Source organism: Trachypithecus francoisi, unplaced genomic scaffold, assembly GCF_009764315.1.
Source record: "Trachypithecus francoisi isolate TF-2019V2 unplaced genomic scaffold, Tfra_2.0 Lachesis_group10, whole genome shotgun sequence".
Classification (NCBI taxonomy): Eukaryota; Metazoa; Chordata; class Mammalia; order Primates; family Cercopithecidae; genus Trachypithecus; species Trachypithecus francoisi.
Window position 1 is genome coordinate 14,204,915 of NW_022681455.1, and position 23,765 is coordinate 14,228,679.

General features: G+C 43.8%; 1 protein-coding gene across 4 annotated transcripts in view; it reads left to right on the forward strand.

The window, feature by feature from the left end:
• Nucleotides 1-312: 312 nt before the first annotated feature.
• CD83 (CD83 molecule) overlaps nucleotides 313-23,765 on the forward strand; it is a 28,479-nt gene continuing 5,026 nt past the window's right edge. For 2 of the 4 annotated variants that reach the window (XM_033216285.1, XM_033216286.1), the window contains exons 1-3: nucleotides 9,074-9,421; nucleotides 9,514-9,629; nucleotides 23,412-23,640. In XM_033216285.1, the coding sequence (XP_033072176.1) occupies nucleotides 9,385-9,421; nucleotides 9,514-9,629; nucleotides 23,412-23,640 (382 nt within the window). In that variant the 5' untranslated portion in view covers nucleotides 9,074-9,384. Of the gene's footprint in view, nucleotides 411-1,318; nucleotides 1,433-9,073; nucleotides 9,422-9,513; nucleotides 9,630-23,269; nucleotides 23,641-23,765 lie in introns of those variants that run through there. The other 2 variants (XM_033216288.1, XM_033216287.1) reach the window with 2 other exon arrangements.

A 23,765-nucleotide genomic window follows, 5' to 3' on the forward strand; every position in this document is an offset into this window, starting at 1 on the left:
AGGGTGTTCGCGAAGGTTCTACCGGCTTGAGGGAAGGGTTGTGGGAATGGGGACCCGACACCTGGAGGCCAGCATATAAGAGCTCTCCACTGGGGTTGCTGGGGAGAGGAGAATCAGAAGGGACTGAGCACACAAGGCTTGACTCTCGGCCAGAGCTCAACAAGGGGCAGCTGCTGCGGTAGTCCGTGGGCGGGCCTAGGTTAAGTGCATTCCTTTCACTCAAAAGCCCTTCTCTGGAAAGAAGGCTCAGAAGGCACACTTGGGGCAGAGGGGAACCCCCGCCTTCCCCTTTTACAGAACTTCCTCATCCTGCAGATCAGTCCAGCCAGGAAGTCAGAGGCTGGGTGGAGAGAGCTGGGTGCCTGGGGAGTACCAGGGGTTTTGTCCCTATCGCTGGCAGCAGTCATCAGGTGAGCTATTTTCAGCCCATCACAAACTTCTTTCTGCCTATTTATGATCCATTCAGCATCTGACAGTTGTCTAAGGCAGACAGCAGAAACGTGTTTACTGGCCCCCCTCCCTCGGGACTTTTTCTTAAAGGGCATGCCTTACTCTCATTTCCTTTTTCTACTAATCCTCTCTCCTTCCCCGAATTCTCCCACCACTAATTCTCTCCCTCCTTGTAGAACCACCTTCTGCCCCGGCATCCCACTCCCCACAGACCCTCAGAGAGAAACTGTAGAACTCCAGAGAGGCAGGCAAGGCCCACTGTGAGAAATGGTATTCAGTGGCCAGGCACTGCGGCTCATGCCTGAAATCCCAGCACTTTGGGAGGCTGAGGTGGGAGGATCAGTTGAACTCAGGAGTTAGAAACCAGGCTGGGCAACATAGTGAGATGCTCCCCCTCCGCAACTCCAGAAAAGAAACGAAACCGTATTCTACTGTGTAAACTTCTTGAGAATGGTCTTTTTTTATGCACCACTTACCAGCTGCTTAGTAAATGTTTAATAGTGAATTAAAACTTCCCTCTCTCCACACCTGTTCCCCATGAGTCCCTGCCTTGGTATGGGCAGGTGAGAGAACTAATAAAACATTCTAGAGCTTTCACCCCGGCCCCCAAACTCTGACCAGCTTCTCAAATGTCTAGGTTCACAATGTTCTGCCACGCTCCGTCGGGACACTCTCTGAGAGAAATTAAACGACGAAGCCCTGGCCGTGATGCAAATTGCAATCAGACAGGAAGGTTTGAGGGTCAGAAGAAAGGCAGGGGGCCCTGGCTAGCTTTGTCTTTGCGCAAGGTTACCAAATGCTTGCCTTGGCAGTGAGAATGCGTAACCACAATGTTTTCTAATGATTTTGGGTTTTTCTCTTTTTATAGTCTCAGCAGAGAAAACATGAAGGTGACAACTAGTGGTTTCAGAAAGACAAGAAGTTCTTCCTCTGCATTCACCTTTCTTTTCCCTTTTCACTGAAAGCGAAGATCAACATACGGGTAAGCTCCTTTCATACTTTCAAGGAAGAACCCAAGTCAGGACTCAGAGCCACTGAATTTCCACTCCCACCCCCATGCCAGACACATGCTGCGAAATACTGTCTGTTTTTTTTTATGGTAAGGTAGCTTGAAAATGCTTCCTCAGGAATGGCCTTCATCAGAAATCTCTTCATACTCAGTATGAGGACATGACGAAGTATATGCTATGTGTGAAAATATACCTTGGTGTTTCAGCTCTGTGGGTTAAGAAGGGGTTCCTGTGACGGCAAGCTTTTAGGTTATTGAGCAGCCGATTGGATACTTCTATTTTTCAACAACATAGGTTTCCATGTAATATGAAAAACAGCTGTTGCAAATTTCTAGAAATGCTGAATCCAGTCTAATAAATGCCTAGCTGCACCTGCAAAAAAGTAAGGGAACACTGAAGGGTCAAAAATGGAGGAAGAACTATGACCAGCCTGAGCTGCCCTGGGGCTGCTGGGGGTAAGGTTGGGGAGGACAGTTGGCCAGGCTGGGAATCTGGTTTGGGAATATGAATTCGCTTTAGAATTTATTAAATCAAGGAGCTTAGGCTTTCATGACCAGCAGGCACACAAGAAGGGGCTTGGGTCCCAGAAGAGTAGGGAGTTGGAACTGAGACCCTGGTGTAAGGATGAACTGAAAACCATTGCCTGCTTACACAGGGAGATGACAGGGAAGCTTGCTTGAGAAAAAGAAAAAAAGCTCCCCTTAAAATTAATTTATAATAATTAATATGCCCTCACATGGATATGATATTAAAATTTATATTACTAGAGTGGTCTAAGACATGTCCCACCAAGAAATTAATACGAAGTGCTGCCACATGCTGATAATATCTTTGGGAACCTGGTTGAAACAAAAATAAAACCTTTCTGGGAGGCCATACACCCATCCTAGGCCTCCTAGCATACCCTCACATGAAGTCCCAATTAAAGATTAACTTATAATTAAAAACTACCATACAGTCCTGGCATGGTGGTTCATACCTGTAATCCCAGCAGTTTGGGAGGCTGAGGTGGGCAAATCACCTGAGGTCAGGAGTTCGAGACCAGCCTGGCCAACATGGTAAAATCCCATCTCTATTAAAAATACAAAACTTAGCCGGGCGTGGTGGCTCCCAGCTACTTGGGAGGCTGAGACAGGAGAATCACTTGAATCCGGGAGGCAGAGGTTGCAGTGAGCCAAGATTGTGCTGCCACACTCCAGTCTTTGGGACAAAACCAAAAAAAAAAAACAAAAAAAAAAACAAAAAAACCCCAACTACCATACACATGAAAAAAAAAATCCCCCAAAACCAATAGTTAGTGAACAAAACAAAAAGCATATGAAACCGCCAACAACTTCAGATAAAATATGATTATCAGGTAGATTAAAAATAAGCATGTTTAAAATGAGAAGTCATAAAAGAAGCATAATAATAATAAAGAACATAACAGAATAAGACATCACCAAAAAGATTAGACTGAGCTAAATAAGAAATCAAATATAACTCAGAAATTTAAAAATCATTTAAAGCTTACTAAGTCAAAGATTATATATTACCAAATAAATAACTAATGAATGGAAAGAAAGATCTGAGGAATCTTCAGAAGCCAGTGCAGGAAGATGAAGAGGCAGAACATGCAGAGGAAGGGCTGACTGACAACGAGTGTGGACTGTGAAGGACCAACCACACCTATTCGATGTTCAAGACATGATAAATGAGGACTAATGAAAGTGATGAACCACAGCAAGTTCAATAACATGGAATCCTCTACTGGACACAACACAGTATAACTAAAAGAAGACCAGCCAGGTGTGGTGGCTCGCCCCTATAATCCTAGCACTTTGGGAGGCCGAGGTGGGTGGATCACCTGCGGTCAGGAGTTCGAGAACAGCCTGGCCAACATGGCGAAACCCCATCTCTACTAAAAACACACATAAAAATTAGCTGGGCGTGGTGGCACGTGCTTGTAGTCCCAGCTACTCAGGAGGCTGAGGCACCAGAATTGCTTGAACCTGGGAGGCAGAGGTTGTAGTGAGCCGAGATCACACCACTGCACTCCAGCCTGGGCAACAGAGCAAGACTCCATCTCAAAAAAAAAAAAAAAAAAAGACCAAGTAGAAACACCAAGATCTTAGAAGCTCTCAAAGACAAAAGCATTGCCTACAAAGGAATGAGTTATCAGGTTGTCTGGAACTTTGCAGTAGCAACAATAGAAGCCAGAAGACCAATGGAATAATATATTCGAGTGCTGAGAAGAAATAACTGTCAACTTACAACTACACTATGATTCAAGGATATGGCAAAATAAACATTTTCAGACAAAAACAGAGAGCATTTTCCACTTGAAGACCTTAGCTAAAAGAATGAAGAATACACTTCCGAAGGAATGGACCCAAGAAAGAAGCAGTGAGATGTACAATATGAGATAAATTTCAACAAATATCTAAGGTAAAAAAAAGACTGCTTAGGGAGTATAAAAACAAAGTGGAATGAGGGTACTGGTCATAATAGTAGATGAGATGGGCAGAGTGTGGGCATTTGGGCATTTTAGGGAAAAGGGTGGCAATGTTAATTAACTCTAGCATTTATTAAATCGAGTATGCTTCTTAAAAATTATAAAAAGGTAATCACATAAGAGAAACAGTATTCATGACTTCCAAACCCGTAGAGAGAACACAATAGAATACATATTTTTATTTTTATTTTATTTTTTGAGACCGAGTCTGGCTCTGTCGCCCAGGCTGGGGTGCAGTGGCACAGTCTTGGCTCACTGCACCCTCCTGGGTTCAAGTGATTCTTGTGCCTCAGCCTCCCGAGTAGCTGGGATTATAGCCACGTGCCACCACACCCGGCTAATTTTATTTATTTATTTATTTATTTATAGTAGAGATGGTGTTTTACTATGTTGTTCAGTTTGGTCTCAAACTCCTGACCTCATGTGACCCGCCTGCCTTGGTCTCCCAAAGTGCTGGGATTACAGGCATGAGCCAACATGCCCGGGCTAAAATATATATTTTTTAATTTTTTAATTTTTTTTAGATGGAGTCTCACTCTGTCGCCCAGGCTGGAGTGCAGTGGCATGATTTCGGCTCACTGCAAGCTCCGCCTCCCGGGTTCACGCCATTCTCCTGTCTCAGCCTCCTGAGTAGCTGGGACTACAGGCACCCGCCACCACGCTCAGCTAATTTTTTGTATTTTTAGTAGAGACGGGGTTTCACCAAGTTAGCCAGGATGGTCTCCATCTCCTGACCTTGTGATCCGCCTGCCTCAATCTCCCAAAGTGCTGAGATTACAAGTGTGAGCCACTGCGCCCCGCCGTAAAAGATTTTGTTTAATGGTCAATAAAAAGGTGCAAGAAAGGAAGAGGCAGAGAAAAATCAGGTTAAGCATAAAGTGTAAAGCAAAATGACCAAAATAAATCCTAATACAGCAGAATTCACAAAATAAGTAAAATTCAACCCTCAATTAGCAAGATAGATTGTCAGTCATACTGGATAGAAGAAAATCTAACAATATACTTTAAAAAGGACACACTAGAATGTAAAGACAAAGAAATGTTGAATGTAAAAGTATGGAAAATGCCAGCAAAAAATTAATCCAGAGAAAGGAAGCGGCAGAGGATGGTAATATTGAGAGTAAACAGGCTGGGCATGGTGGTTCACGCCTGTAATCCCAGCACTTTGGGAGGCTGAGGTGGGCAGATCACAAGGTTAGGAGTTTGAGACCAACCTGACCAACATGGTGAATCTCTACTAAAAATACAAAAATTAGCCAGGCATGGTGATGGGTGCCTGTAATCCCAGCTACTTGGGAGGCTGAGGCAGATAATTGCTTGAACCTGAGAGGTGGAGGTTGCAGTAAGCTGAGATTGTGCCACTGCACTCCTGCTTGGGTGACAGAGCGAGACTCCGTCTCAAAAAAAAAAAAAAAAGGTAGACAAGGTTGTATTTCAAGCAAAAAGGAATATTAGAAAAAAAAAAGTCAAATAAATGAAGAGAAAAAGGAACAATTCACTGGAAAAACATAACTTGCAGACACTAAAACATAGCATCAAATTATACCAAGCCAAAAAATGGTAAAATTTCAGAAATAAATGGACAATTCTGTAGTCACAGGAGAGAATTTAACACATCTCCTTCAGTAATTGGTAGTTTATGATTACAGAAAGGATATAGAAGATCTGAGCAACACCATAACAAACTTGATCAAAAAGACCTTTCTTTCCAAGTACCTGCCACTCTTACCAAAAGATCACTTGTGAGGCTACAAAGCAATCCTTGATATGCAACAAAGAATCATACAGACTGTTCTTGAGCAACGTCAACTGTTAGACACCAGTAGCAAAATAAAAACCAAACCATATATCAGGAAATTTTTTTAAAAACCCTCTAAGTAATTCATAATTCAACAAGTGACTTAATGGAAAGTCTAAGAACACATTGTTAACATTAATAAGAAATGAAGTTTCTACTCGCTGGCTATGGAACCCTAGAAAAATATAGTTTAAAAAGATATATATATGAAAGTAGCAACACAAAATGTGAAGGTATCCAGGAAGAAATCAAAAGATGTGAAAAACCTATATATATATAAATATATATAGAATTTAAAAAATTCTTGAAGACCTAAATAAATGGAAAGGTACACAATATGAGATGAATTTGTAGAACTGACTTCTAAAGACATTGATTTTAGGCAATTTATAAACTGAATATATTCCTACTAAAATTCAAATGAGTTTTTTTTGAGGTTCATAAATTGATGTAATTTACATAAGGTAGAACAAAGAACCAAGAATGCCAGAACAGTTTTTTTTTTTTTTTTTTTGGATACACGGTCTTGCTCTGTCACCCAGTCTGGAATGCAGTGGCACAATCTCGGCTTACTGCAGCGTGGACCTCCTGGGCTCAAGCGATCCTCCTGCCTCAGCCTCCCGAGTAGCTGGGACCACAGGCCCAAGCCACCATGCCTGGCTATTTTTTGTATTTGTTATTTTTTTGTATTTTTAGTAAAGACCGGGTTTCACCATGTTGCCCAGGCCAGTCTTGAACTCCTAATCTCAAGTGATCCACCCACCTGGGCCTCCCAAAGTGCTGAGATTACGGGCGTGAGCCACTGCACCTGGCCACCAGAACAATTTTGAAGATGAAGTTCAACACGTGAGGACTCACTCACTCCCACCACAGCAAGACTTAAATTGTAGTAATAAGAAAGTGTGATATTAGCACAAAGAGAGGCAGAATAGAGTCTAGAAACAGGCCCACTCGTACATAGAAATTTGTATAAAGCACAGATGTCATTTTAAATCAGTAGGGAAAGAAGGACTTTTAGCAAGCAACATTGGAAAAAATGGTTATCCATATGGAAAAAATAAGATCACTACATTAAACCATATTTAAATGGATTATAGACCAACATATGAAAAAGCATGACTTTAAAAATTTTGGAAGAAAATGAAGGATAATATTTTTATGATCTCAGGTCAGGAAAAGATTTCTTAAACACAATGCCAGAAGCACAAATCGTAAACAAAAAGATCAATAAATTTAACCACATTAAAATATTTTTTAAAAACCCTTTGGTAGATTAAAGATATCATAAACAAAATGGAAAATACAAATCTTAAACTTGGAGAAGAGATTTGGCATGGCTATAACCAAGGAAGGATTTGGCCCAGATTTTATAAACAGCGCTCACGGAAAAGGCCAAAGGATATGAATGACAATCCTCAGAAAAGGTTATCCAATGTTCTTGAAACGTATGTTATCATTGTAACATAAATTAAGCAAAAAGGATCTAATATTTCACACTCATTAGATAGGCAGAAATTTTAAAAATCTGGCTGGACATGTTGGCTCACACCTATTATCCCAGTACCTTGGGAGGCCAAAGTGGGAGGATTGCTTGAGCCCAGGAATTTGAGACCAACCTCGGCAACATAGTGAGACCTTTAAAAAAAAAATCTGATCATGATAAAACCTGCTGAGGGGAGTGTAAATGGGCATGTGCATTTTGGATAATAAGATGGCAATACTTAACAGTGCAGTGTAATTACTGAGCTAGAGTGTTGGAAGACTTTCAGCTCCCCTGCAACATTGTTTGTAATCAAGAAAAACTGGAAAGAAGCATAAATGCCTAGGTATGAGATCTGGCAGAGGACACACCAGAGGGTCTCAAAAGACTATCCTGGCTAACACGGTGAAACCCCATCTCTACTAAAAATACACACACAAAAAATTAGCCGGGCGTGGTGGTGGGCGCCTGTAGTCCCAGCTACTGGGGAGACTGAGGCAGGAGAATGGCGTGAACCCGGGAGGCGGAACTTGAAGTGAGCTGAGATCGTGCCACTGCACTCCAGCCTGGGCAACAGAGCAAGACTCCGTCTCAAATTAAAAAAAAAAAAAAAAAAAAAAGAGGGTCTCGAAAATGTTAGTACTGTTTTATTTCTCAAGTATAAATTGTATACAGATGTGTTCAATTCTATATTTTCTACACTTATTTTGTATGCTTAACATTTTCATACTTAAAAAAATTAGTTTGGTGAGGCTGCTGGGGAAAAGGTACACAAGCTGGTAGGACTGTACATTTGTACAACCACTTCCAAGAGCAGATTAAAACTGGTGGTATAGTGATGCCACTCTTTTTAACCTCTTGGATGGACAAAGATAGAAACGTTGGATAACAGTGTGTGTTGGCAAGAGTGCTGGGAAACAGGCACTCTCATTGCAGATGGGAATATAGATTGAAGACACCTCCTTGCAGGTAATTTTTTGGCAATATTTAACAAAATTGGAAACTCCCCTTCACCTAGCACAATTTCCTTGAGGTATTTATTCTAAGAAAATAAGCAATTTTAGAGCAAAGATTTATCTACACTGAAGTTTCCCATAGCAATCACAGCATTGTTTCTAATATTAGTAATACAAAAAGAAACGACCTGTATGTCTAACACTAATCGATTCTAATTTATGGTGCAGCTGAACGATGGACCCAAATGATGCTGTTGGAAGTTTTTAATGATGTGGAACTGCTTGCAAATTATTAAGCTAAAAGAAAGTAGGTTACAAGATAGCAGGAAGAATAAACCGTTAAAAATACCAATCTGTGCACTGACTTAAATGTTATAAATATTTTTATGTTATGTTATAAACATTTCATAACATAAAAAAATGTTAACTGAAGTTACTTCCTGGATGGATTACAGGTAATTTCATTGTCTTCTAGAATTTTCTTTTCCAAAAATGTTGTGTATGTGTATGTGTAATTATTACTTTAACAGGAGACACTCTCTTTTGGTGATACAAACAGGTAGGACAGTACTGACCGACAACCTCCCAGGGAAGGCAGGGAGCCAAGTACTACAGACTTGTATGTTCCTATGGAAATCTAACGTGCCTTTAATTATCACAGATTCTGGAGAAGAGTGAGGACTTGGGTTCACCAGTGACGTTCCCAAGGACAGGCTGGGGCTTTTGAGGAAGTTGCCCACCCTCTCGGAATCTGGTTTGGCCTCTGTAAAATGGGCAGATCCCGCTCCAATGGCCAAGTTCCCGGCTTCCTTTTGCGGGTCAAAGGCAGCGTCACGCGCGCGAGCGCGGTCTGCGAAGCCCCCAGCGCTGGGCGTCACGCGGGGATTGCTGTCGCCGCTGCCAGCCGCGGCAGCGACGCGAACTTGGGGCGCCCGACCCGGGCGCGCGGGGACGGGGACGCGCACGCGGCAAGGGCGGCGGGGGAGACGGGGGCGGGGACGGGGGCGAAGGGGGCGGCGACGGGGGCGCCCCGGCCTAAGTGGTACTAGGAGGGCGGGCCACCCGCTTCCGCTGCCTGCCGGGGAATCCCCGGGGCTGGCGCGCAGGGAAGTTCCCGAACGCACGGGCATAAAAGGGCAGCCGGCGCCAGCGCGCCACAGCCCTGCAGCTCGTGGCAGCGGCGCAGCGCTCCAGCCATGTCGCGCGGCCTCCAGCTTCTACTCCTGAGCTGCGGTAGGGCCCGCGAGCGCCTGTCGCCCCCCGCCCCGCCACGACACCCCCTCCCGTCGGTCGCTTGCTCACGACGCACTCTCTCTTTCTTGTAGCCTGCAGCCTGGCTCCCGCGACGCCGGAGGTGAAGGTGGCTTGCTCCGAAGATGTGGACTTGCCCTGCACCGCCCCCTGGGATCCGCAGGTTCCCTACACCGTCTCCTGGGTCAAGGTAAGTGCTACGATGCCCGCGGGCTGGGGTTTGGTGGACTCATTTGAAGGCAGCGGGAACCATCTCCCCGAGGCTGGCGACCCTCTGTGGCTGCCGGGTGGGGGCGGGGGGCGTCTCCCGCCGCTGATCTTGGAGTACCCAGTCTCCCGTCGCGCCTTCCCCACCCTGTCCGCATCCAGGTACAGGGCCGACTTAGGTTTTGCTCTCCACAGACCTCAATCCCCTTCCTGCCCCTGAAGGTGGCCTGAGATGAATGATCCACTTAAGACGTTTTGGAAGGGCAGGGACTCTCTCGTTTGGATTAATTCTGGAGGCCACCTGTGGTTGTGGGCCTGCAGGTCAGGCGGAAAGCAACAGGGACCTAGATTTGGGCATTGGACAAGGGGAATGTCTCCAGACTTCTGATTTCTTGTGTTTTGTGACTGTGATGCCCATGATACATGGGAGGGGGAGGGGGCAATTTGAAATGAAGGGCTAAGACACAGAAGTGACTTAGGCCATTTCATCCGTGGTAGTTATCAGTGGTCATCGCCTTTGTGGGATACCCTTGGCTTCCTCCCGTAGCCCTCCTCCTCCTTCCTCTGGCGGCTGTGAGAGAGGCAGCCCTGAGGGCATCAGGTGGATGCATGAATCGGAGACCGTATGTGTAAGAACAGGCCTTGCTGCTCCTGCTGTAAGAGGACTGAGTGGCAAGGAGGCTTTTTCAAGGTTTCCTCTTGACTGAAACATTCTCAGATTCTAAGATGGCAATGATGGTGTCATTCTAAAGTCAAGCAGCTACTGTTCGATATCACTGGTCCTTCTTTAAGTCAGGCCACTGCTACCACTGCACCTCCATTTTAACCCAAATGAATATAATATTCCAACCTCACTCTGTAGCTCTTACTGATTTGCTGTCTTACGGTGGGGGCAAATTTGTGCACTTGTAGCTTTCCCCAAAATGCAGGGCTTTCTTCTGTCCACCATAAAAGATACTATAAGAACCTGTACGTGTCTCTGGCCAGTTAACAGTACAAGGCATCATTGCGGTGATCTCTTTGTGTGTGTGTCTCCTAACCGGATTGTCAGTTCCCTGGGGGGCAGTGGCTGTACCAATACTTTTGTGTATTCATCACGGCACCTAATTTTTGCCCTATAAATTGCAAAGGTGCTCTGTGAATTCAGCCCAGCACCTCATGAGTTATGCATAACAGCGATGGTGCTGCTGCCTCAGAGCATTGTATTGTATATGAAAGTAAGGTGTTGGCCGGGCGCGGTGGCTCAAGCCTGTAATCCCAGCACTTTGGGAGGCCGAGACGGGCGGATCACGAGGTCAGGAGATCGAGATCCTGGCTAACCCAGTGAAATCCCGTCTGTACTAAAAAAAAAATACAAAAAACTAGCCGGGCGAGGTGGCGGGCGCCTGTAGTCCCAGCTACTCGGGAGGCTGAGGCAGGAGAATGGCGTGAACCCGGGAGGCGGAGCTTGCAGTGAGCTGAGATCCGGTCACTGTACTCCAGCCTGGGCGACAGAGCGAGACTCCGTCTCAAAAAAAAAAAAAAAAGTAAGGTGTTAAGTATTCTTACTTCATTTGTACCTTACTGTAGGATCAGCAAACACAACAATTCCAAAATTGTTCTCATAGTCAAAACAATAGTATTTTTAAAAATATTGTAAAAACAATTTTTGAATGCTCACCACATGCCAAGCTCCAAGGTAAATATTTACATACCTTATCCATTTCCATCCATCGGAAGAATGGACTTAGGGATCAGTACTGTTACTGTTCCTACTTTACAGGTGAGGAAACTGAGCCTTAGGGAGGGAAATAACCTGTCCACTGTTGCACTGGCTAAATATTGGACTTGGGATTTGAACCAAACAGTCTGATTCCAAATCCTGAGTTGTTAGAGGTCTATCTTGATATCTCTGTTTTCTACCTTAATAACTTAAAGTAAAGAAAATCAAAGTGCCCCTGGGCTAACCAGGCAGGGACTTAGTTATCTCAAAGAAGGGGGAAAACATGAAACCACTATCCCTTCCAGAGAGTAATTATTTAATAAAGAAAGAAAACATTATTAATACCCCCAGGGAGTAATTAAAAAGTACTCATGAAACAAGTAGATGAAATTTCCGACTGTAGAGTTCAAACAGTTCTGGGGTGAAAGCTTCTTGCACAGGGTTGTTCGGAATGGTCCACTAAACCATAGCAATTAACCTTGGACTTCAGCTTGGATGTCAGCTGGTGATGTAACTCTGTAACGCATGAGCTTGTTTATTGGACACAATTCTTGCAAGATTGACCCTGAAGGTCTTTCAAAACTCTGTCAAGAAAAAAAGGGACGGCAGTCTCTAGCATTCTTTTTTTCCTGCTGATCCATGGAATAGTGCCAATGAAAAGTCATACTGTAGTTACTTTTTGAGAAATAAATGGTGATTGAGATTCGTGGATAAGAGAGTTATGCTAGACCAATAAATGAATCAGGTGCCTCGAGAGTGACATGTAATGTTCCTTTAAGCATTTTTTTTTTAAAACAGGTCTCAGCATATTCTGTACGTATTTATTATTTTCCAGCCCAATAATTATACTTTTGCATTGATTGTGCTTATATAACAAAAATGGATAGAGTGTTCTGGAGATAAGGCCAGTGTTGAAATGCTGAAATATTTCATTTTACAGAAGATTAAGCATCTGGTCATTTTTCTACAAGTTTCTTGTAAAATGTTTCATCAAAGTGGAGGGGTAGTCGTAAAGGGAGGAATTTCATTTTAGTGACCAGAGCCAGCTTATCCCATCCCGCCTCACTTCATCATCACTACCCTGGCTTTGTAAAACCTGTTTTGCCAGCACAGGAGGGGGCTTCGTGCTGAGCAAGGAAAGCAGAGTCCCTTGCAGTGGGTTTTCACCATCCCCCAGATTTAAGTACATTCTACAGGCTGTCTGCGTATCATAAGTATGGTTATAATGACTCATAATTTAAAATTCCATTCACCACTCAATCCTCCGGCACCATGTAGCATCTTGCCTTTGTCCATTTGGCACTGATTACTTGTAATTAACAAAAGGACCCATGTAAACCATGTGTTTTTTATCAATGCCTTTGACCAGAAAACTCAAAACAGACAGCATCCAATCTGTTTGCAACATTAGGGTTGGGAAGGAAGAGTGTTCATTTTATTCTCTCTGTTTCAAAGATGCAATGAGATGGGCCAGAGGGGACTTAATGGAGACATGCGCAGGAGGGTAAAGGTGAAGCCCAAAGTGGACAGAGATATCCCAATTCCTGTTGGCCCAGCTCCTCTCTTCTATGGACCATGTCCTCTTAACTGGGATCCAACAAAAGGTCCTCCTCTCATCCCTTCCTCCCTTATACTTTTTAAGGCAGAATGGGTGATTGAGAAGAAATAGAAAAGTTAATAAATTATGTTCATTAGGATAGTAGCTCAATTTAGCTTTATTTTTATTTTTTGAGACAGAGTCTCACTCTGTTTCCCAAGCTGGAATACAGTGACATGAAGACGGCTCACTGCAGCCTCGACATTCTGGGCTCGAGTAATCCTCCCACCTCAGCCTCCCAAGTAGCGTAGCTGAGACTACAAGGGCATACCACCACACCTGGCTAATTTTTATGTTTTTAATTTTTTGTAGAGACAAGATCTCAATACATTGCCCAGGCTGTTCTCCAACTCCTGAGCTCAAGCCATGCTCCCACTTCGGCCTCCCAAAGTGCTAGGATTACAGGCATGAGCCAATCGATTTATCTTTTAAAGTTGTAATAAGCTGGGTGTGATGGCTCAGGCTCATGCCTGTAATCCCAGCATTGTAGGAGGCCAAGATGGGAGGATTGCTTGAACCCAGGAGTTTGAGGCCAGCCTGGGCAATGTAGTGAGACCTGTCTCTACAAAAAAAAAAAAAAAAAAAGAAAAAGAAAAAGAAAAGGAAAGTTGTAATAGATGTGGTTCTTTGAGGAGGTATTTTGAGAAAATATGCTAATAGATTTTTATCCATGACTTTTCTTCCGCTGGCCATGACCTGTGGTTAAATTCTGGCATAAGAGGGCATAGCACAATATCATGTCTCTGAGGAGTAAAGCCGTGCATTAAAGGGCTGCATCTGTACTTCATGAAAAGCATTGCTGTGTCTACACTCATTAATGTAGGTTTGGAGAGAGAGGACGACTTTGGATGGAGTACTTTGGGCTTGGTTGATATTCACTAAGGTTAATAACGAGTGGTCATTTATCCCAGAGATGCAATACCTTCTTGTATCATGCTAGGAGCCCTGACAGCCTACGGGTGATGCAAAACGAAAGAGGATATATGGTGTTGTCTCTGGGTGATGCTGTGGGGGTGAGGACAGTGAAGCATCACAAGACAAGTGCCCTTTTCAGATGATTTCCAAAGGAAGGGAGAAAAGGGAAGTAAGACTGTGACTTCAGATAATAGTCTACTATAAATAGACTTTATAATATTGAGAAGAGCCCCAGCTGGGGCAGACCATGGGCCATCCATGGAGTATTCTGCTTCTGACATTAACACTAAGGAAGCTGTTGGAGAGCAGGTTAATGGCTTGCATGAGACCACTTCCAAAGTTCAAGGCTGTCTTCCACGCATGTCGCTAAACTTCTTTTTGGTGGAGTTATGTTTTCTGTCTCTACCATCTTGTGTGATAATGAGCTACAGAACCAGGGATACTGAGGAGAGCAGAGTGCCTTAGGAAGGCCTAGAGTTGATACGCAGTTGGGGCAGATGTAATTTATATAGCCACAGACCCTCATGGCCCACGGAGGAGCCAGTGCTGAACACTGTGCTTCCTTGATTCTAGAATGATTCTGTTGTAAGATGGATTTAAGAACATGTTATAGGACAAAAAGGAAACATTTCTACATTAAATGTAGAACCACTGAATTATGAAAACAATGTATGTTAGAATTAAAAAAAAAAATCTTACTGTCCCCATTGGCTCCTCTAGTACTTGACCTGGTTGAATCACTTTTATGGGCTCCTCCCTAGGTCAAACCATGAAAGATGTAAAGTTGCTTTTCAGATGTCTCTCATATTTACACTTTCACTGTTTAGTAAATATTTCTAAGTCCCAAATGCGTGCCCGTCCTGGGCCTGGCATTGGCCATCTCAGGATCGATGTGGAACTTTTGCCAGAGGACCATCTTGAGCAAAGGCATGGGAATCCACTAAGACCTTCTGGGAACCATTGAGGTAACCAGTGATGTAGAAGGGAGACTTAAACAGCAGATGGCTGAGAAATAACATTAGAAAGTAGGCTAGAGACAGATTGTGAGGGGCCTCCAATGCCCAACGATAATGACTTGAACTTTATCCTTTTGGTAGGAAGGAGCTACTGAAGGACCTTTTTTTTTTTTTTTTGAGATGGAGCTTTGCTCTTGTTGCCCAGGCTGGAGTATAATGGTGTGATCTCGGCTCACTGCAACCTCCACTTCCCAGGTTCAAGCGATTCCCCTGCCTCAGCCTCCCGAGTAGCTGGGATTACAGGCACCTGTCACCATGCCCAGCTAATTTTTTATATTTTTAGTAGAGATGGGGTTTCACCATGTTGGCCAGGCTGGTCTTGAACTCCTGACCTCAGGTGATCCACCTGCCTAAGCCTCCCAAAGTGCTGGGATTACAGGCGTAAGCCACTGCACCTGACCCCATTAAAGGATTTTAAGCACGGAGAATGGCATAATGCAAAATATGCCTAAAGCAAAACATATTTCTCCTGGTGATGGATAGAATATGATTCCTCTTAGAAGATGAGTGTCAGAGGGAGACTTCATTCTTTTCCTTCTTTTCTCTTGGTCACCAGTCCTGTCCCTGTGGTTCTGAGGAAGAGTGGGCAAGGAAGAATGAGGCTGCCTCCGAGGGGCTATAGAAGAAGTCCATCTAGATGAGAATGGTGGATCACTGAGAGTTTTGGACTATAGTGGAACAGAGCACAAGTTGCCAAAATCTTTTAGCTTGACAGTGGGGAGGGAGGAAGAAAGCAGCTGAAAGGTCAATTGGAAAAAAAAAAAAAACAAACTAAACTAAAGAAAAAACCCAACTTGTTTTCCATTAATAAAAGGGGGAACCTGAGTCACATGAGGACTGAATTGTCTTAGCTAAGTTCTTGGCAATGTCACTACACAAAGAAGAGGAAGTTTGGAGAAGGTCTCAGTGACATAAGGGAAAGTTTTATGTAGGGCAAGACTAAAAGCAGATTGATTACCTAAAAAAAGTTTCCTTCATCTAAAGCTGTTTCCATAATCCCTTCCTGGCTGCTCCTGGAAGAACCCTAAATTTTGTTATCAACAATCATTAGCTCAAAATAGAGCTGGACAGAAAATACTTCCCTAAGATTCCTTTATACTCATAAGCATGTTTTTGTTTTTCATTTTGTTTTGTTTTGCACTGAGGTATATTTGGGTAAAAATTCCCTGTGTGTCATGTGGAACTAGTAAAGACTTGGGAGCCCAAGGCTTGTTAATATCACTTGATGCTTTCTTGGAGGACCAGTCTACTGTATGTCCCAAATTGGGACAATTTGGAGAATTGTTCCAGTTCTTAGCTTCTAGTGCTTGCCAGCAGTCCTCAGGGTTATGGATTAGGATCGGTCTTACTGATAGAATCAAGGTTACCGATTCTAGAAGAGCTGGTAGCTGCCTAGGATTAGGGGTCCACATAGGGAAAACGTTTAGGAAAAGAAGGATGCTGGTTTCCATAAACAGTTCATAATCGCCTTGGACTAGCAGTTCTGGAGAACAGAGGTTCTGATTCAAATCAGGCCTTGAGATCTCATTCCCCAAGGAGTGGGAGGCATGTGAGCCCAAGGGACAAAGCAGGACTGACCTCGAGTCTGGAGCCATGTGCCGATAGCCCCCTATGTACCACCCTTATTTACATGGTGGTGCAGGGTGCGTTATCATTAGGAGTCTTTCAGTTGTGAGGGATTGTAAATCCAATCAAAACTAGCCTAAGGAAAAGGAAATATATTGGCTTATATATAATTGGAATGGGAAAAAATTGAAAAATCAAAATGCAGTTCACATTTCAGATACAGCTGGCATTGTGGCTTGAATTATACCCCCCCCCCAAAAGATCAGAAGTTCCTATTTCTGATGCTTGTGGTTGTGACTTTTTTTCGAAATAGAGTCTTTGCAAATGTAATCAAATTGAGATGAGGTCCGACCTGACTAGGGCGGGCCCTACTTCAGTGTGAATGATGTCCTAATAAGAGAAAACACACACTGACACAGACAACAGGGAGAACGCTACGTGAAGACAGACACAGGGATTGGAGTGATGTGTCTACAAGCCAAGCAGTGCCGAGGACTGCTGGCAACCTCTAGAAGCTAAGAGAAAGGCACAGAACAGATACTCCCCTAAGGCCTTCACAGAGCTTGGCCCTGGCAACGCCTTGATTTTGGACTTCTGGCTTCCTGAACTGTGAGAGAATACATTTCTGTTGTTTCAGCCACCCAGTTTGTGGTGCTCTGCAGCCCTGGCAAATGCACATAGTTAGGCGTAGAGGTTCATGAATGTCCCCAGGACTTGGTGACTCTTCATCTCTCAACTCTGCCTTCCTTTACATTGGTTCTGTGTCCAGCCTCCACATAACAGCCAGATCATAGCCAATAAGTACAGAGTTGGATAGGTTGCACATCCCTTACCTGAAATGCTTGGGAGCAGAAGTGTTTCAGATTTTTGGATTAGGGATGCTCAACCTGTATAACCTTCCAGAAGCAAGTGCAAAGGAGAAGACTGTGTTTCTCTTCAAATATCTCACCATATGTCTGAGTATTCTCAAGGGACTTTGACTGGGTCACGTGCCTATCAGAGCCAGTCTCCATGATCATGGGGTACCAGGCCTGAGTTAAGTTGCCTCCTCTAGAACCTAGGTGTGGAATTCTTCAGAGGACGTGAACTCAGAGCTTGTCATGGTACCTCTTCCAGGTCCAGCAGGCCCCACGGGACGCTAATGGAAGAGAGATGATCGGCATGAACAATGAAGGGTCCAACATTGCCTTCAAATCTCAATTCCAAAGGGGCTTTGCTACATTATTATGATGGTGCTTTAAAAAATTCAGAATGTTGTGGATATTTTGAAGACACTGTATGTGGAAAAAACAGTTTCTCCCTAGAGCAGAGATTGGGACTTCTAGGACAGCTTTCCTAGAGGAGATGGGAAGTGTCATTGGTAAGGAAATGACAGAAGGGTGGATGGTGTGGAAAGCTATCACATATAAGAATAATTTCTATTACCAGCATTACCGATTATATAGCACTTTTCTGTGTTTTCTCACTTGATTCTTATGATAACCCCATGAGCAAGTAAGGGAGCTCCAGATGACGAAATGGCTCAGAGGTGAAGTGACGTATGTAAGATGACCCAGCTAGCGCATGGAGACGCTGGGATTGACCTCAGTGCTTTGATTCCAAAGCTAGTGCTCTTGTAACTTTCTCATTGTTTTCTAAAGTGCATGCATTCATTCAGTAAATACTTTTTCCATACTTCTTAATATTCAGGGAACTATTTAGTATGCAGAGTGAAACCTTGGCTATAAAAAAGAGAGAGAGAGAGAGTAGTAACATCTTTAGGGCTTTCTGTGTGATCGATACGGTGCTTAGGGTCTGTATACATCATCATAAGTATCTTGACGCCAGCTCAGTGAGATGTGATCACCCCCAGACTCCAGTGGCGCTATCCAAGCCTGAGAGTGGTTCAGTCAGTTGGCCAAGAGCAGAGGTAGCCGTGGGAGGGCTGGGGTTTGGTTCCAGCTCAGTGCAATGCCAATGCCTGTGCTCTTAATTATGTTGCCTCTGCTATACTCATAACTCTGTTAACAGCCATAAATCCAGCTCTGCCTGTTAGACCCAGTAAATTTCAAAGTGGAAAATCATTTTTCTAATAAAACTACGCATAGAAAAAAAGATATTAATGCTCATACATTCTACCCTCATTATGACATCAACCTCCGAGCCAAACTATTTTGCACATTATAAAGAGCTGTTTTTATGATGAATGGGAATTATATTGGCACTTTAATTGAGTTAGAAACGAAGGTACATGAATGTTAGTGCACAAGAAATGCAATAAAAAAAAGCTGCTCAATGTGGTTGGAATACATCAGATTAATTCAATACTAACTTTAAATCCTTACAATCTATACCCTTAAATATGTTTTATCAAATCATTAGATGAAGCTTTTATACTTTTTTTTTCTTTTAGGTAGGCAGCTATTGCATTCCCCCCCACTCTCCCCCCTTTTTTTTTTGAGGCAGAGTCTTACTCTGTCACCCAGGCTGGAGTGCAATGGCACGATCTCGGCTCACTGCAACCTCCATCTCCTGGGTTCTCTTGCCTCAGCCTCCCAAGTAGTTGGAATTAGCAGATGCCCACTACCATGCCCAGCTAATATTTTGTATTTGTGGTGGGGACGGGGTTTCACCATGTTGGCCAGGCTGGTCTTGAACTCCTGACCTCATATGATCCACCTGCCTCGGCCTCCCAAAGTGCTGGGATTACAGGCGTGAGCCACCGTGCCTGGCCCTGCATTCTTAACAAATCTGATGTATGATAAATTTAGATTTCAATTTTGTGATCAAAACTCTTTTTTTGCTATAAAATGAAACTGTCACCCTCTTAGATTCAAATATGGTAATGTAAGAGATTGGCATATATTTGGATAAAATTATGTAAACTTAAAAAAAAAAAAACGCTTTCCACAATTGGATGTTTTAATATTGGTTCAGTTTCAGCCGTAATTGATGATTTATTTTATGTCTTTTGTTTTAGTTCAAATTCATTCATCATTAAAAAAAAAAAAAAACAAAAATGACTCCATTCACGTGCCCATAAAATTAGTACTTGTGTTTGCTTGATTTAGCCTTCTGCAGATGAAAGAGAGTTTATTTTAATTTAGGGCTTGTGGTTTCCTTAAGGTCAAATCTCCATTTGAGAGAAAGAATATGGTATTTAAATGATTTAGTCAAATTGGAGGCCTTGAGACAAGTCACAGTCCCCAGGCTTTCTGAAAATGAGATGTCTCACGTTTGCACTTTTCCAGCTCAACCAAAAATGATAGAGTTGTCAGCATAAAAGTTAATGCACAACATGTGGATTTTTAAAACATGATTGGGATGAGTGTTTTGAGTAATTAATTTGCTGAAATTGTGTTGTGCTTTAGCGCACTGTACTACAATATTAGCGTTGTGAAGGGTGCATTAAATAGTTCCTGTCAATTATGGTTGGCTGTGAATGAATCTGAGGGTTCCTTTTGTTATAAATTACTATTTCCTAAAATGCTTTTGCAGAGAAGCGATGGAACACTTTTAGATTTGGAATGTTTAAAGAGCTGTTCTTGCCAGTGGTTGATTTTGAGCCAGCTCCAATGTTTATGAGAACTCATAAAACAAAGCAAAGTGAGGATGGCCCATTTGCTGTTACTCCATTTTCCTCCCACTGAAATTTCTCCTTCAGTTTTTGGTGGTGCCTCTGCCACAGTTAGCTCATCCGATAAAGCAGGGTGATAGCTGCCTGGCCATGTATCTGATGATAATGATTTGAGCTTCTGCATATGGTCCCTTGGTCCTGCTAGGGCCCCACCCCCATTCTGAGTATGCAACATTAACAGAAAAACGACTACGACTTTTGCAGCTGTGGACAAACCCCACGTTCTACAGCTGGGGGTCACAAGAGAAAGTTTAGCTGAAAATGTATATCCCTAAAACTGGAGGTTAGAGGGAGGGTTCTGAAAGATTTCCAGCTGCAGTGTGTGAATTTACAGGGAATTCTTTTTGCTGTAGTTGGTTATTAGGCACACGGTGCTGTTCATTAGTTTGGCAGGAGTTCCCAGGTTTTGCCGATAGTTCTCTGGGTCATTTAGGAAAAGGGGTGTTTGGAAGATGACCCTGTGAGAATTGAGATATTTTGCCACGATCCCACTGATGGCAGTGATGTTTCAGCTCATCAGAATTCTGCAGGTTGCTTTGAGGGTGCTTTGTCTTGCCTTGTCCCTTGGTTCTTTCTGTTCTTATGGCTCACCCTGCCTTTGTTTTGTCATTTAAAAATAACTAGCGGCCCACTGACGGTTCTGCCAGAGGCCCGTGCAAATCTAACCATCAAATACACTACATTTTATTGGTGTTGCTGCTGATTTTTAAAATGAATTCTCTGCAAATAGGCAGAAGTCACTGCCAGCCGGTTTTGATCACCAGCACCTTTTTGCTTCAACAATTCCCAGCAGGTAACACAATAATGGGGCCATCTTTATGTAAATAGACACAATAGTTTAGGTTTCTCCCAGGTCCAGAGGGGTTCACAGTTTTGGTCTTGACTTTCAGATGGGCCTCTCTGAGCTGAGGGAGGGGTTGCTGGATGGGAAAGGAGCTCCCCAGTAGAAAACTATGGGTGAATAATCTCAGAATGGTTGTTGCAGCTATGCTCACATTTGGAGGTTAATTTAAGAAAAGAAAAGCAAGACTGGACATTGGAATGGGGACTGCAGGGACTGGGCTGAACTAATAATTTCAAACTGACCTTTCAGGCCATCCTAGGCACAGATTGGCCCTGGATGGGCCTCGGCCTCTGATCTGTGAAAGCCCTGCCTGGTAGGAAGAAGCAGTTCTGCCAGGGCAGCGGAAGGGAGAGGGGAGTGGTGTGAGCCCATAACGAGGCTGCAGTTTATGGTTTACTTAGGCTTGAAAAGGGAAAAATGGTGCTAAATTAGATGTGTTCTGGAATCAGTTGGACACCGTTAGTTTCCTTGGCCCCACCTCCTTTTTGTGCTTTATTTTTGCATACCAAGGGCCCCAGTCTTTTAGCTTCCTCCCATAGATTCTTGATTATTTAGGAAGGAATCTTTCCACACAAAAAGGACCACCAAGAAATGGGATTTATGTCCACAGACTTGGCCTGAGAAGAGCCACTCGTCTCAGCTCAGGGCTAGGAGGGAGCTGGGCAGGTTTTCTTGCAGGAGCGATCAATCTGCCACCAGATGTCTCTGTAGCCCACTCTGCAGGGACGCTCACAGACGCCAGGGCTGGAGCCTGAGCTTTCTGGTGACCTTGTGGTGCATGCCCTGAGTTAATAAAAGACGCAAAAATGACTGTGTGTGTGTGCGTGTGTGTGTGTGTGTGTGTACGAGTGCACACGTGCCTGTGTGTGTGTATTTTCTTTCCTGAGTCGCTTCTCAGACTATTTCCCTAACTCCTTGGTTATCTCTTTCCCTGCACTGAGTCCCTTCCTAAAAGTCAGAGAAGAGTTGTAGGGTGCTCCCAGAACAGGAGATTCCTCATTGATAGGTGCAAGCAAAGACAGTGGCAGTGGGGCCTGATAATCTCTGTCTCCTTCCCTAAGGTGGCTCTTGGGTGCAGTTATCATGCTAGGGACAGGTAAGGAATGTCACTTAATCCTGGGCTCCCTGCTGGTCCCCAGCCAACCACAAAGGGAAACTCAGGTACTGCTAGGGGATGTCAATGTTGAAGGGCCACCCAGGCAGGCTGAAAACAAGGATTTGCTTTGCTGCATGTGTAAGTTCATTTTAGAAGCTTTAAAGTGTTTCAATGGAGGAGCAACTTAGCAAGTTAATTAGGCAGATTAAAAATATGTCTAGGAAAGAGAGAATTAATGGTGAATGTGGTATGAACCTAATCTCTGCAGTGGAAGATGCTGAAGACACTCCACCAGTTTGATCACAAAGAATTCACAGAAAGCAAGCTGGGCGCAGTGGCTCACGCCTGTAATCCCAGAACTTTGGGAGGCCGAGGCAGGCAGATCGCTTGAGTCTGGGAGTTCAAGACTAGCTTGGGCAACAGAGCAAGACACTGCCTCTAAAAAAACAAAAAAAAATAAATCAAAACTAGCCATGTATGGTGGCACATGCCTATAGTCCTAGCTACTGGAGAGGCTGAGGTGGGAGTACCAGAAGGTTGACTCAGGAGGCCAAAGGTGCAGTGAGCCCTGATCAAGCCACTGCACTCCAGCCTGGTTGATAGAGCGAGACCCTGTCTCAAAAAAGAAAAAAAAGACAGAAAGCCAGCCAGATGAAACGTCTGGCTAAATTGGGCATCTACCCAAGTCTGGCTGCTCTGTCCTGAGTACAGTGAAGTCAGTTATTACTGCCCTTCCACGCGGAGTTTGATATGACCAACAAATGATCTGACACACTCACTATAAAGCATGCTTCTCAGCTGTCTCGCTGCCCTAGTACAGAGAAAAGGTGTGGCACATTTGGCAACGTCAGGCATGACCACACAGAGACACAGCCCTTAAGGAACAAGGTGACTCTTTGCAGGAGGCGTTGCTCATCTGCCTATCTGCCTATCTGATTTTAGTTGAATTGTCTGGCAAGGATCATAACAGATGTAGGAATTTTTCCAAATAAAAGGCTGGGATACAGAAATAGGAATCATTCAGTGGCTAAGTTGGTATCTGAAGAAAACAAGAGAACATTTAATACAGAACAATCCTATCTATACATGTATACATAGACACAAAATATAATCCAGCAAGATTCACACACAGCATATCACTGTCATGTCAACAGTGACTCTCTCTTACATAGGGTGGAAATTGGAATACTCATGATAGAATCATGAGATACAGTACTGATATATTCCGAAGATGTAGCCTTAGGAATTTTCATAGATCTCTCCTCCCGCAGAGGTCACACACACACAAGAGCATCATGTCTTGTTTTACAAACATAAGTTGAGGCTGGATCTTCTGAAAACAAAATGGAAACACTGATGTCGAGTTGGAGTGCTTGCAGTGGACCGTGATGCGCTATGATTCCTTCTTCACAGCTATTGGAGGGCGGTGAAGAGAAGATGGAGACACCTCAGGAAGACCACCTCAGGGGTCAGCACTATCATCAGAAGGGGCAAAATGGTTCTTTCGACGCCCCCAGTGAAAGGCGCTATTCCCTGAAGATCCGAAACACTACCAGCTGCAACTCGGGGGCATACAGATGCACTCTGCAGGACCCGGATGGGCAGAGAAACCTAAGCGGCAAGGTGATCTTGAGAGTGACAGGTGAGCTGACCTGCTGCACTTGTTTTCTTCTTGCACAATGCATGTGTACTTCCTTCAGGTCCTCAAATCGATCCTCTCTCTTGGAGTGTAGCTCTAGAGCTTTGGATCACATCTGTGGCTGAAAG